The following is a 15,524-nucleotide window of genomic DNA, read 5'->3' as shown; positions in this document are numbered from 1 at the left end:
TCCAGGAGCTCTAATTCCTATCAGACTCAAGAGCTGCCACCAAGATGGACTTCAGAGCTAGCATGTAAATGAGAGTTTAGATTTTCGTCCCAAGCTGAAAGATCCCAAAACTTACTGAATTTCATAAACTCCTTTTATTTTATTTTATTTTATTTTATTTTGTTTTTAGTGAAATCTAACATCTTCTTGGAATTATCCCAAAGCATTACAGGTTTCTGAAGATGTACTGGTTAATTTATTACTTATAAAAAATTTCATGTTAAAAATTGTGCATGATTTGATATTTTATAAATACAAATTGGAATGTTCCTCTTAAATTTTGTACCCATTTACAATCCCTTTAATAATTGTATCCATAAGCTAGCATTATGAAATAACAGAATAAAAAGGGGACTCAATATCATCAAGAAATATTCTCAAATGATATTTTATCCCACTATTTAGTAAGTTTTTGAGATTAATGTATAATCTCTTGTGTTAACTAGATTTCTCCAGCCCCACATCTTACACAACATAGCAAAATACGAGAAAATAAAATAAATTGGTGTAGAAAAGTAGTATTGCTCTATTGCAGCTTTCGGGTACAAAACTGATGTCAATGTATTTCTAAGATGGCCTTAGGTTACCTTAAAAAATTTTATTTGAGTCTGCTATATTTACTACCACCCCCAAGTATACTAGATTCTAAAGGCAGAAACATATGGTAAGATTTCAAAGAGGTGCATATTTCTTGTATAATTACATTTTAGTTAGTTCCTCAATGCAGTGTAAGAAAAAAGTATGTAATTTCTACTTACAATATTATTTTAAGTAGATAAGCATATACTCTGCTAATATATTCCAGCTAAAGGTAATTTAGAATATACTTACAGTAATATTTGAGGCCATTAAAATTTTTATTATTGTAAACCAAATTCAGATCTGAAGGCTTTTATGAGTATTTACTACTGAGAAAATAGCATTGTGACTGGCTTATAGAGAGTTCTCTTCTCCCAGAAGTAAATGCAGTATGAAGAAACATTTTATATATTCAAATCCTGCACAAATCAATCCAGTCAGACTTCCAACTTCCAGGTTTAAAGAACAGGATATACTATCTCATTTCGTTAAGTTGCAAAAGCAAATCCCTTCCTTAGTGGAAACATGTTTTGAAAAAAAGCACATTTTCCCCTAAGATGTTTACCCTGAAGCAAGTTAAATTACAGATTAAAGATAAAACTACACGGAGTTGTTTCAAAAGCAGACAAAAATGAGGACTGCTTAAGATACTCAGAATTTAGCTGTAGTTGGCCTCAAAAGCTTATCTTGTTATTATTGTTCTCCCTAGAACATTCTTCCCACTCCAGGGTCACAAGACCTCCCCAATACACCTCTCACTTATTGATCTCTGAAAAGCTTTCTGATTAAAAAAAAAAAACCCTACAATCTGGGTTTCTTTCCTACCATGCATTAACATTTCATATACATATAAACGTCTTTTTTTAAACGATCTCTTTTCTTGGCTCATCTTAGAGGAGACTAAACAAGGATAATGCCAATGTTTGCCCAAGGCCTTAAAACTGTCATCGGGTACATTGTAATTATTCTAAATATTCACCTAAATCATAAACATTGCAGGGCTAAGCAATGTTTCAATGGATAATGTTCTTGCCATGTGACGTGGGGGACAGGGATTTAGATCCACAGACCCAGGTTAAAAAAAAAAAAGAAAAAAAAAAAGAACTCGGTGAGATTTTTGGCACACCTTTAAGCTGAACCTCTAAGTTCATAGTTTAGCAAGAAACCCTGCCTCAATAAAGTGCAACACCATCAAGGAAGACACCTAAGCCCAAATTCTGGCTTCTACACACACACACACACACACACACACACACACACTTACACACACAGTCATTATAGAACATGTTTCCCAGTTATACAGATGATATAAACTATACATAGCTCTGAATTCTGCCCCCCAGAAAAATACAATAAGGAAGGCATGTTGAATAGTGAGTTCAGTATAAGCTGAAATTTTTTAATTCCTACGTGTGAGACAGAAGCAGAGTATAAAAATATGTTTTTTATATTATTATTTTTTATTTTATAATTTAATTTAATTTTACATATCAGCCACGGATTCCCCTGTCCTCCCTCCTCCCATTCCCCATTCCTCCAGGGCAAGGACTTCCCTGGGGATTCAGCTCAGCCTGGTAGATTCAGTCCAGGCAGGTCCAGTCCCCTCCTCCCTTCACCCAGGCTGAGCAAAGTGTCCCTGCATAGGCCCCAGGCTCCAAACAGCCAGCTCATGCACTAAGGACAGGTCCCAGAGGCACTGCCTGGGGGCCTCCCAAACAGTTAAAGCTAATCAACTGTCTCACTTATCTAGAGGGCCTGATCCAGTTGGGGGCTCCTCAGCTATTGGTTCATAGTTCATGTGTTTCCACTAGTTTGGCTATTTGTTGAGACCATGATTGGAAAAAGCACAGAGAAAAAAAATAATCTTTTTTTTAATTAATTTTTCATTAACTTTTTAATGGGGATTTGTTTGTCTTTTTCCTTATTCTAGTACACAGTACTTTATGATTTCCTTTCAAAATTAGTAATGTAGCATAAATATATTCCTCAAGTATTAAAATATAAATTTAATCTTTCCATCTCTTCTTTATAGAGATAATATAATTTATATAAACATCACTACCAAAATATTTAATAATTCCAGTATGTGCAAAATATGTACATGGACATACATTATTGCATAAAATGTGTTTATAGCCACATTGTATATGTACAATTTATTTTCTTAACATATTAAATGTCAAACCATGTTGCCATTCCCCCTGTCTTAGCCACTAGTTATCTCACTGCTTTATTTAAATTTTTTAAACTACTCATAAACTTAATGGTTTAATCTATTCTAGTAGCTGTCTGAGCATTTCCGAAAATTTTCAGTGTTTCCACTGAATTAAAGGGATAGTTGCCTTTTTACTAATGATTTAAAGCTCTTTAATCATAGGGCTTATATGCATTAAGCAATATACTGATGCAAAATGCATATAACAAGTAGAGTTGTGCCTCTTAAAATTACTCTACTACATTTATTTTTTTCCTTGTACTCCATCTTCACAGAACCATTTGCCCATTTATATTTCAAATGCCGTTTGCTTTGCAAAACAAAATTTTCACATAAAATTCTGTTCAAAAATATACCAGGGGCTGGAGAGTCAGTAATCCAAATCACTGATCTGTGGATCACCTGCACACATACATGTGTCCACAAACAAACACAACTTTAAGATCATTCCAGAAGTTACTTTACTTTGTAATTCACCTATAAAGTGAACAATACTTGAAAGTGACAGAGTTAATAACAAAATGTATTTTGAGCAATATATATATATATATATATATATATATATATATATATATATATATATATATATGAATAGTCTGAGGTCTGGACAGTTGATTTCTTATGATGTTGACAGCCATAAAACTATTTCCCCTGATTAACTTTTGTGAGTTATACTTTGAGTTCATGTAATATTTATTTTCCTGCCATAGTTTCTTCCTGAATGATATAATTAGGTACGGACTAGAATTCATAACATCCTTTAGGAGTTTTCCTCCTAAGTCTCACTTAATAATACCTTGTAAGTATTCTACCCAATCTTCACTTAAATGGGGGAAGCGAGCCAAGGAAAACTCAAAGTTTAAGGAAGCTTACATTATCAGTGCCAACCTTGCTTTCCCATGACTTTGAATATGAATACTTCCTAAATTTAGGCTCATGGACCAGCTTTACCTCCTCATCCTAGTCTGCTCTTGTGTTATGATTTAATCCAGTATGAAGTATGTACTTTGTTCTTCTTTGGACATGGAGAATTTGATGTTTAAAGACATTTTACCATCATTCTAGGGCAATTACTGAAAAGTGGCAATACAGGAACTCAAGCTTCCAGCATAGTAATTTGAAATGCACTGGGGATCTTATTAATCACCTGCTAGATGATGTTGGCCACTGAGACGGATAGTAATTTGTATTTCATGGATCCCATCTATTTGAGAATTGAGCATAAACTGCTACGGTAGTAAGCTTCTCGAGAGCCACAGATTCTTTGACGTTGGTCCTTATTCTTGTCCAAACCACTACTGGTATGTCCTTCAACCTCGTTTTCAAGGCCAAGATTCCTTTGATTGTTCGTAGCCTCCTAGACAAGCTGTTCTGCTCATCTCTGAAGCATTGAACCTCTAACTGACACTCAGATGAGGACTGTGTCCTCTGAAGGTACTGGGGAGAAAGTAAATTGATTGACTAATTTACTTACTGGATGTGAGGTTGATTACTGAATAAACGCATTAAAACTTCAGCTGTTCTGGAATGGTAGTTCATGTATTTAATCTCAGGACTCAAGAGACAGAGGCAGGTGAGCTCTATGAGTTCAAGATCAGCCAAGAATACTTAGTGAGATTTATATAGGTCAGGAGGGACTTCAGAGTGAAATACTGTCGACAAACAAATGATTACAAACAAACAAACAAACAACCCCAAGCCTCAACTACTGATTACCTGAATGGACTGTAGAAAAGCTATTTAGTGTTTTGTTTCACAAAATTATATGGCAAAAAAATTTCTGCAAAAGTATGCATGATGGACTGTGGAGATGGTTCAGTGTTGAAGTGTGCTCACTATATAACTATGAGTTTTATGATCCAAGCACTCACATAACAAACCAGGAATCTTGCACACGTTTTAAACTCCTCCAATGGGCACAGAGCAGAGAATCATTAGAGCTTGCTGACATCCAACCTTGCCAAGAATGCTCAAGCCTGGTGTTCAGGGAAAGACTGTGCCTCAAAGGAACAGGACAGAAAGAGATAGAGGAAAACACTCAAAACTTTCATCTGACCTTTGAACCCAACTGTACAGACACTGAAAATATGTGCCTACACCATGCTTACACTCACTCTGTCTCATACATACAAGAGATAGTCAAGAAAAGCCCATTTTAAGAAAGTAACTTGTACATTTCCCATGAAATGTAACTTCTTAACATGCAACTTCCAAAAGTTTGGCAATCCTGTTTTCACAAATTGCCCTGGAATTATGCTCATTTTGTAAGTGAAGATAATTATACAACCGTAGCTTCTAGAATCTTACCAATCCTGCAATACTTTGCATACCATCCAGTGCAGAATTTCAGAAAACCAGTGGAACAGTTCTGCTCCAATAGAGTTAATACTGGTTAAGGCCATTATGGGAAGAGCAAGATCATCATTATTTGGTGTCAGAATCAATGGAGAATCTGCACAAGTCAGCTTTAGTGAGACTTTCAGTGATATGAGTGGCTCTTGTAAATTTGTTCCATAACTGTGCAATTTTATTCTATAGGAAAAACTGGCTATACCTAAATTCTGCAGCAGCTAAGTATGAGAATTCTGTGCATACATATATGATATTTAGCCCTCTTAACATTTCTGATTTATTTAAAATTAAGAATCTTCACTGTGTAAGTCTTCATTAGAGAAATGTTTGTGCATATTATTATATATAGTATACATATAAGAATAATATGTATGATTCACTAATATATAATTTATGTAAGATTTCTCTCATATCAAATAATACTCATTTTATTTTCCATATAATTACTTCTAAATTTATATCAAAATACATTATTCATTACCTATGAGGAAAGTCAAACATGGTATTAGGTGAAGTGTAGAACGTTCCATGAGTAGCTTGTGATATTTGGACATTGCCTTTTCTGCTCCTTCTAAAACAAAGAACCAGTAAGTGTTACTATTTGGATAAATTTGCATACATATTTCCTGGAAAGAAATCATGAAATTTTATATGGAGTGATATACAGTGGAAAGAACCTTAAATAATATTATGATCCCTATGTTAATAAGCAGATTTTAAATTCAAATTATCGATTATATGGTATGTAGAGATAATATTAGATTATATGGCTAGAGGAAAAAAAAGGAGAGACCTCCCAAAAGAATAATGCATTGTATTAAAAAAAAAGTTTATTTTGTGTTTCTCTGCCATGGCATGGGTGTGATGCTGGGGCAAAGATCTTAGCTCACAAACACAAGAAAAGCATATTATAACGGTGTCTTCGTTATCCCTGTGGTGTTGACAAAAGCAAGTAAAAAGAGAAAAGATTTGCCTTGTCTTACAGTTTCAGAGGGATACAGTCCATCATGGTGGGGAAGGCATGGCAGCAGGCAGGGAAACATAGTGGCGGGAACAGGAAGCAGATCAGCTGTGTCCACACTTAGGAAGCACATGTAGACAGAAGTGGACCGCATGGCCTGACCACAGTGACTCAGTTTTCCAATAAAGTTCTACCTCCTAAAGGTTCCACAACCCTGCTTCATCTTTGTCACCATTTGGAGACTAATTGTTCAAAGACATGGGCCCATGGAAGACATCTCACATTCAAACTACAACAAATGGTGATATGACTGAATAATAAGGAAATGAATGTTTGGGAATTTGACAGTGTTGATGAGGCTGAGAAATAGCTTTATTAAATCAATAGTATCTCAAAATAACGTTTCAGGTCTTTTTCCTCTCCAAGAATGCAGGGAATGCATTTTTCAAACACTCTGTGAGGTTTACATCTTCTCTGTAACAGTCAATCTACTGTTTCCCAGGACATTAATGAATAAAAGTATGTGAATGAAATTCCCTTGATAAACAACTCATATATTGAGTCAACCCCTTACAAGAAAAAAGAGCAATGCTACATTATTTTATAGTTAGTTTGTCATTTTACAAAATTGAACCTGATGACTACATTCTTTTGGAACATGAATTTTTTTCCAAAGCATTATTTTATTTAATAGCCAAAGAACTAAGAGAATATGAGCATCACAGCATGTCTCTGTCCAATTAGTCCCTTGAGAAACCAAAAAAGTGGCTCTAGAGTGTCAACTTGTGATGCATGTGTAGAGCATGACTGATGTATTGTGTATGCAATGCTGTTGATTGACAGAGGTGCCTCCTTTCTCTCTACCCTGGTTTCTCCTCCATGGATGACACTGCTTCCTTTGGGCTCCTCACTAGCCTTCAGGCAATGTCTGGGTGACCCATGAAGAAATGGAAAACCTTGCAGCTCCAGCAAAAACGGTTAGTCTTTGTTGAACCCAAACAAAAGTGTTTATACATAGAAAAAAGAAAAGACAGGAATTGATATACTATAAACCAAAGAAATGAGATGTATTATATAGTTACACACGGAGGGAGATAACTGATGTTTGGATTATATATTTACTTTAGTATGCTTGTTTGACAACTGAAAATGAAACAGTGTTAGATTGTCATGTGCTTCTTATCCTAAGTGTCTATGATCCACTGTTGCAATATGCAAATAGTAATAAATAATTTATTAAAATTTAAGAACACTGGAAATTTTGATAGTACCTCTTAGCACATACCCATAAGAATATATATATATGATATATATATCATATATATATAACTAAATCAAACTTAATCAGTTGTAGAAAAGCTTACATTGAATCATCACTTTAAATGTAATTATGTAGTTTCTTGGGCTATATCATCCCACATGTAGACCTCTAGGAAAAAAATATTGAAGTGTTGTTATATTCATTTGACTTTTAAAAGTACCGTTTGAAATGACTTCAAGGATTCTAATCACCAGCTTTAAAAATGTGATATTTTTACAGTCATTTTTTTATGGAAAGGATCAAAGTTGAACACACCATGTTTTTTACCTCTAGCAACTTCATTTTAAAGTACTTTCACCTTAATTCCCATTAAAATGTTTGCTTATCTGTAATGTAATGGTGTAAATGTAGTAATGCAAAGTCACATGCTCATTTGCATTTTTAGTTGCATCCTTCTGTTTTCTTGGTTGGCTGTTTTGGGGTATGTTTGCCCCCAAAGCTTTGAGAGAAAGATATTCACTTTATTAATTTCTGGTCTGTAACCTTTTTTCATTATACATAGGTACATATAATTATGTTTGTACTAAATTTGGAAATTTATATGAAATCAAAAATAGATCAAATTTTTACAGAACTCATAACTCCAGTGTGTTTATGTATATTTAAATGAGAGTTAATTAAAACTCTATTGTGTGCTCTTTATCTGAGAAATTGAATGAGTGTAAGTATATGCATGTCTGCTTATGTCATGGTACTTAACATACTATATTACAATTATGCTTCTGGTAGAATTTTTTCACTAGTCACTTGAAATTAATTTATGTTTACCTGCTTTATTAATCACTTCCTGCTGCTAACCCAGAAAGAATCTGAGGAAGGAAGCTGGGCCCAGGTAGGAAACTCATATGCTTTAAGACATAGTAAAATATGCAATATAAATTAGGAAACTACTGTAGGTCATAATATTGAAAACATCACTTACCTCAGCAATTAGACTGCTATATATACTTAAATTAGTATTATATCTAATATTATAGGTGCATAGTTATACACCATGTTTTGTAACTAAGATGATTATCATTTCATAGTTAGTATCTACAACAGGGTAATTTTTCTTTCTTCCTCCAAAGATGGATCTATAACTTGAATTTCTCTGAAATTACTCTGTAATATATGTAACCAAGGTATATATAATCATACAATTTGAAACTCTGGGAAAATCTCACAAAGACTTTTGTAAAGCATTGGCCTGTATGATTTTAGGTGTCATGTGCAGCATTGGGGGATTGGTGCAGGAATGACAGATGTCAGCACATCAAGTGTAAGATGAGGACAATCCCAATTATTAAATTGATCACAGGAGACAGAAATTTATATTAAATAATATAGTGCACATTTTCTTCAGCATTTGTACAAGTTGGACAACTGAGAGAATAAATTTAGAAAGTAAATAAAATTTGGTGCTTTTATAAGGATCTATATTTAAGCATGCTGTAGCATAGGTTACAGTCAATTTTAACACTGAAACAAATTTCATAATTCTTAAAAAAAAGAACATCCAAATTCTTGCTATATTTACATAGTATAATTAGAACTGTGAATTCACAGCACAATTATTCACTAAGTAGATAACTCTCTAAAATCAATATCCTTTAAATGATTAATAATATACTTCCTTTAAATTTTCTCAAAAATGAATGATCTTTTTGTAGAAATTGAGTTTAGTACTGGTAGTTGATATGACTTTTTATTTTACCTGTTTGAACACCATGTGGGAAGATCGGTTCTTACTTTTCAAAAAAAGAGTTAGCTTATCTGTCTTAGTTTTTGATCAAGGCTGCTTTACACACATAGATTGACTGATTTCTGGTCAAGGATTCCTCTAGGAACCTAATGGAATGCTCAATATACTCTCTTCCCCATAGTATAATGTCAGCATGCTGTCTTCCACTCTCCCTGTTTTTCCTTTATTTGTTTACTAAGGTTTCTGTTTCACATCAGGGTTTGCTATGACATGAGGACAATAGCTATAGAATCATTGATGGAGGGAAGTGGTGTAGTATTTTAAGAATAAAGGAAGTAAAGAATTCTACCAGTATAGAAGTGGAATCTTTAGGTTTCAAATGCATACCATACCTCTAGCTATATGTTGATTTTTTTTACTAACCAGACACATATTTGGACAAAATTTATTGTTTTAAAATACACAGTGAAGTTACTTATTTTTACAGGCCAAGGTTCTAACAAATTATGCAGAGTTTGTTTTGTGCTAGAGTAAATAAAAATACATTCAGGTTAAATGTTATCTCTTTTTTGTTGACATATGTATCATAGTGATAAAATTTCAGTTATCATAATTGCTAATATCCTCCATTTACCATCTCATTTTATTGGTTAAGAAACTTGACTGCTATAAAACAATTCCAGTGTCCGGTCTTTCTACAGACCCTGGCTTATGGAGATATGAACCACGAATGGATTGGAAACGAATGGCTGCCCAGCCTGGGGCTGCCTCAGTACAGAAGTTACTTTATGGAATGCTTGGTTGATGCACGAATGTTAGACCACCTCACCAAAAAAGATCTTCGTGTCCATTTAAAAATGGTGGATAGTTTCCATCGGTAGGTTTTCAGAAAAGAACGGTGAAAGTGAAACCATAATCAATATGCAGCTAACAAAAGAAAATAGAAGGACAGTAGAAAGAGAAGGTTTCTCAGTCTAAAGGTCTGTGTCATCTACATGCAACAAATGCTCAGGCAAAGATTGAAGGTTTTGCTAATGGAGAGCTATGTTTATGTTATACGCAAAGGTACATACACAAGTGGTTCTCATAGTGAGTACTTTTCGCTTTTTCTTGATTGGATTTTTTATAATTATTTTTTAGATTTATATTAGAGAATTACCTATGAGGTAGAGAGACGGCTTAGTGGTTAAGAACACTTGTTGCTCCCGCAGAAGACTCAGATTCAATTCCTAGCATCCATATGGTGGGTCACAACCATCATTAAGTCCAGTTCCCACTGATCAGATGCCCTCTTCTGATTGTCAGGGGTATCAAGCATGCACATGGTGCACACATATGCATGCTAGCAAAACACTCACACATAAAAGAAAATGAAAAAAAAAAAACCACTAAGAACAAAACAAAAATTTTACGAAGATTAAATGAATATTTGTAGTTTCAAACTTTACAAAGCTATGTGATTATAAACTGTGTAACTTAAGGACATCCTAGAAAAAATTCTTCTATGAGGGACATAATTGTCCCTTTGGTTCTTACATAAATGTGAATATTTTGGGTTATTAGCATATTCGTTCTTGAAAAACTACTGCTGAATGTTTTTATTTAAAATCTGTCAAAATGAGATAATAAGGAATAAATCTTTCATTCAGATTATTTATACTCTATCAGGTTTATCAGGGCTTGTGATGAGTGATACTGTTTGTTACATACCGTGTTGTAGCCTGGTGGCCCCTCCTCTAGGTGGTGGAGGGAAAGATGAAGGTCTGGACACGTCTGTTTATCTGGAGGTCTCCCATCCTCTCTATGTGTCCATATTTAGTCTTTCCTCTCTAAGTACACGCTTCAGCTGTCTGTGATTTTCCAAATTGTTTATTCTTATAAAAATAGATTAATGTCTACTTGATGACATCATTTAAATTGGTTGTCCCATTTTAAAGGTCCCATCTCCATTCTGGATGATGCGGGTAAAGGCTTCAGTATATGCATGTAGGGAGACAGACGCTCATGTTCTTTTTCTGGGATTTCAGATGCTTGTGTCACATTACGTAACACAGAAATGTATCGTGTGTGTGTGTGTGTGTGTGTGTGTGTGTGTGTGTGTGTGTGTGTATGTGTGTGTGTATAGACTCTCTGGTGTACATGTCTGAATATGTATCTATTGCTAAACATTTAAGAAATCAATGCTAGTAGTCTAAGCTGGGTCATCCTTGTGGATTCCTGGGTTCCTGTGGAACTTCCCTAGCACCCAACTTCTCCCTATCCCCATGTCTCCCTCTATCATGGTATCTCTTTTATCACTCTCCCATTTGGTCCCTGTTCTGGCTCGAACATCTCATTCCCTTTTGTTCTCACCCCCTATTCCCTACCCTCCATTGCCTCCCTCACCCCCAGTTTACTCATGTAGATCTCATCTATTTCCCCTTCCCAAGGCAATCCATGCATCCCTCTTAGGGTCCTCCTTGTTAGCTAGCTTCTCTGGATCTGTGGGTGGTAGTCTGTTTATCCTTTGCTTTACACCTAGCATTCACTTATGAGTGAGTATGTAGCATGTTTGTCCTTCTGAGTCTGGGTTAGTTCACTCAGGATGATCCATCCCTAGTGCATAAGCTGGCTTTTTGGAGCCCACTACCTATGGTGGGATACCTTGCACAGCCTTGATGCACAGGGAGGGTGAATGTACCAGGCTCTGTGGACTCCCCATGGGAGGCCTAACCTTGTGGAGGGGGAATGGGGGATGGGTGGAGGGGGATGGGGGGTAGGTTGAGGAGGAAGGCTGGGAGGTGGGAGGAGGGAAGAGAGGGGGATCTGTAAACGGTATGTAAAATGAATAAAAGAATTCTAAATAAAAATGTAGCTCAAAAAAGAAACTGATATTCAATGATTGTTACTTTAAACCTAGAAGCCCTTTTATTTTCCTATCATACTCTTCTACAGTCTTTATTTCTACTCAATCTATTATTACTAACTCTAATTTTATTATTTCTTCTCTCTGGGCATCTGTGAGGTTTCCTTTTTATACTTACTGCTGTACGCCCTTAATTTTTTTCTGTCTTCTAGGATCACCATTTCCCTATGTTGTACATGCTATGAGATCATTATTCCCTAAGTAAAACAAAAATAAAAAGAAGTCATTTTATTAATATCTTTTCCTCTCTGAAAATTCCCCAAGAATGCATCTCATACATGACATGCAAGTCTTGCTTTGGCATATCTAGATTTTTCATAGGGGACTGTATCTGCCCGTTAATTGCTAGCCTGAATTTCAGCTCTACATGGCGTGTCCCAACATCACCATATCTCTGAAATTTCATCCACAGTACTGCAGTATGATTTATAATGTTCTGTTCCCCTAGTAGCCCAACCTTTCTTGCATCTTACTCTTCTGAGTGCCATGATGTTTTCTCTTCCCCAGCACACTCTCTGCAGAGTGTCAGGAGACTTTGAGTTGCTCTTTATTACATACTGGTCTGTCCTAGTGTTGGTGGCTAATTATTCATATTTTGTACCCTGACTTACTACTTAATTCATTCCTTTTTTTTCATCATTCAAAGAATCTTTGATTTACTATCAAGTTATTCCTGTCTCTAAGGAGAGACATTAAGTTCTTTGTGAAGGAATAAAACACTAATTTGCTAAACTGTAAAGTAGAAAATGCTAAATTGAAGACAGATGTGTAACTGTCCAGATAACTATGTATAATTATGTGTCTATACATATGGATATCTATGGAACCATAGATAACTATCTCTCATTATTTTTAAAATTGTGACTATCCTATGCGTCATATTTTCTTTGTTTTAGAAACATTTTATTATTGAGATAATTAAATCTATAATCCTTCCTAATTAAAGGGAGCTATTGTGGATGTAAGTGATAAATGGGCTCTTCTAGAGAGTAATGTGGAGGTGTCCATAATTAATAAGAGAATATTCTTCACCTGGTGCTGCAATTTAATGTGTTTTCTCCTTTCTGAAAATAGAACCAGTTTACAATATGGAATTATGTGCTTGAAAAGGTTGAATTATGATAGAAAAGAGCTCGAGAGAAGACGAGACGCAAGCCAACATGAGATAAAAGGTAACACACCATTGTTTAGTAACAAACGTTTTTCCTGGGGAGGTTTGGACATCTCTGTTCTTAAACCTAAGATGATGTATATGAAACAATCATCATCAGACTATATCACACATTTTGCTCAAAGTGTCATTGCTGGTTTTTCCTCAGTTATAACACAGAAAAGGATATTGACACATCATAAGGTCAACATTTTGAGGACACACTCTTGAATTTCTGGAAGTAGATTTATCTCTTTGAACGTATTAATGATGTATTCTGCCCATGTTAAAAATGGCTCCTGTAGACCTTTTTGCTGAATGTTTTTAAAAGAATATTGTCATTATAATTCAGAAAATATATGTTGTTTCTACAGCAGTATATTATACCACTAAGGGAAAAGAACCCAACATAGGAAAATTTGGGGGACACTAAAACCCTACCAAATTACCTGTTCACCTTAATATTGAGGAGATAACATAATTTAAAAGACAAATATACTAGATGTTCATTTGTCAGGAACCATTAGATCTTTCTCATTGTTAAAGAAAAACAAGTTGTTGGATGTCGATGTTCATCTTGGTTTACAGCATTTGAATTTAATTTCAGTTCTCAGAAATTTTCTCATATGTAGCTAGAGTTTTCTTGCCTGGCCCACAGTCAGGACAAATCTCGATCACCTGCCAGTCCCACAGCCTCTCAGACCCGACCAAGTAAACACAGAGACTTATGTTGCTTTCAAACTGTATGGCCGTGGCAGGCTTCTTGCTAACTGTTCTTATAGCTTAAATTAATCCACTTCTATAAATCTATACCTTGCCACGTGACTCGTGGCTTACCGGCATCTTCACATCACAAGCTGTTTCTCATCGTGGCAGCTGGCAGTGTCTCTCTGACTCAGCCTTTCACTTCCCAGCTTTATTCTCCTCCTTGCCCCGCCTACACTTCCTGCCTAGCCAATGGCCAATCAGTGTTTTATTTATTGGTTAATTAGCAACACATTTGCCATACAGAACTTCCCACAGCACTCATAAGTAATTATAAAAATTATATTGGGAATTTATGTGGAAATTCTGTAAATATATCCTCTATGAAATTCACCAGTCCATTAATAACTTTAGTTCAGAGTCATGTTCATGTTACAAGACTAACTGTTGCAATCACTATGTACAAAGACAGACCGTGCTGCAAACACATTTGAAAAGTAATATATTTAATAATTAACCTTTCTATTATTCAGTTTTGAGTTACTATAACAAACTATCCAAGGCAAGACGAGTTTCTAAAGAAGAAATGCATCTCCGTGTTTGTGAGGTTAAAAATCCACACAGCATGGCACAGATTTTTTTGGGCATCTCCCTTGCCCTCATAACTCACGTTAGCAAACGGGTTATAGACAGTTACATTGCAGACAAGATTCTTGGTCTTAGTAGACTAAGTCATTTATAACAACCCCCTTAGGAGAATTAGCAAGAAGTCTACAAGAATCACTTTACTCCCTTCGAAGGAAGTACCCATGGCTGACCTAAGGACTTCTCACTAGTTTCCTCTTAAGGATTCGATACTAACTTCACTATACCCTATCATTAGTACGTATCATTTCAGATATCACATCACAAGCATCTAGCACAGGAAAAACATATCACTTTAATATAGAGGAGAAAACATGATTTAAAAAGCAAATACACTGGATTTTCCCTTGCTGCAAACCACTACATCTTTCTGATTGTTAAAGAAAAACAAGTTGTTGGATGTTAGATATAAGCATATACAGTCCTCTGGTTTTGTTAGTAAACAATTTTAGTCTGCATATTTTTTAAAGGAGGAATAGCCTTGTTAAATGTGTTCAAATGTTTTTGAAAAATGTTTTAAATATTATCTTCATTAGGATTTCTATTGCTGTGATGAAACACCATGACCAAACTGCAAGTTGGGAGGAATGGGTTTATTTGACTTACAAAGTCCGTGTCACTGTTCATCACTGAAGGAAGTCAGGACAGGAACTCAAACAGGGTAGGAACATGGAGGCAAGAGCTGATGCAGAGGCCATGGAGGGGTGCTGCTTCCTGGCTTGCTTCCTGTGTTTTCCTCAGCCTGCTTTCCTTTAGAACCCAGGAACACCACCAGCCCAGGGGTAGCCCCACATACAATAGTCTAGGACCTCCCACATCAATCACTAATTCAGAAAATGCCCCACAGGCCTGCCTCCAACCTAATCTTATGGAGACATTTACTTAATTGGGGTTACCTCCTCTCATATGAGTTTAGGTTTTGTCAAATTGACATAAAACTGTCTAGCAGAGCGATGAAATTATTTGTT

The 15,524-nt window shown here is 35.4% G+C and overlaps 1 protein-coding gene across 1 annotated transcript in view; it reads left to right on the top strand.

Moving 5' to 3' along the window:
- Ppfia2 (PTPRF interacting protein alpha 2) overlaps positions 1 to 15,524 on the top strand; it is a 442,290-nt gene that overhangs the window by 414,403 nt on the left and 12,363 nt on the right. The window contains exons 24-27 of the mRNA XM_059245722.1: positions 7,061 to 7,123; positions 8,270 to 8,299; positions 9,835 to 10,028; positions 13,131 to 13,228. Of these exons, the coding sequence (XP_059101705.1) occupies positions 7,061 to 7,123; positions 8,270 to 8,299; positions 9,835 to 10,028; positions 13,131 to 13,228 (385 nt within the window). The remainder of the gene's footprint in view (positions 1 to 7,060; positions 7,124 to 8,269; positions 8,300 to 9,834; positions 10,029 to 13,130; positions 13,229 to 15,524) is intronic.

The sequence above is a fragment of the Peromyscus eremicus genome, chromosome 18 (assembly GCF_949786415.1).
Source record: "Peromyscus eremicus chromosome 18, PerEre_H2_v1, whole genome shotgun sequence".
Lineage (NCBI taxonomy): Eukaryota > Metazoa > Chordata > Mammalia > Rodentia > Cricetidae > Peromyscus > Peromyscus eremicus.
The sequence above is the reverse complement of the archived record's forward strand: the minus strand, read 5'-3'. Positions and strand labels throughout refer to the sequence as shown.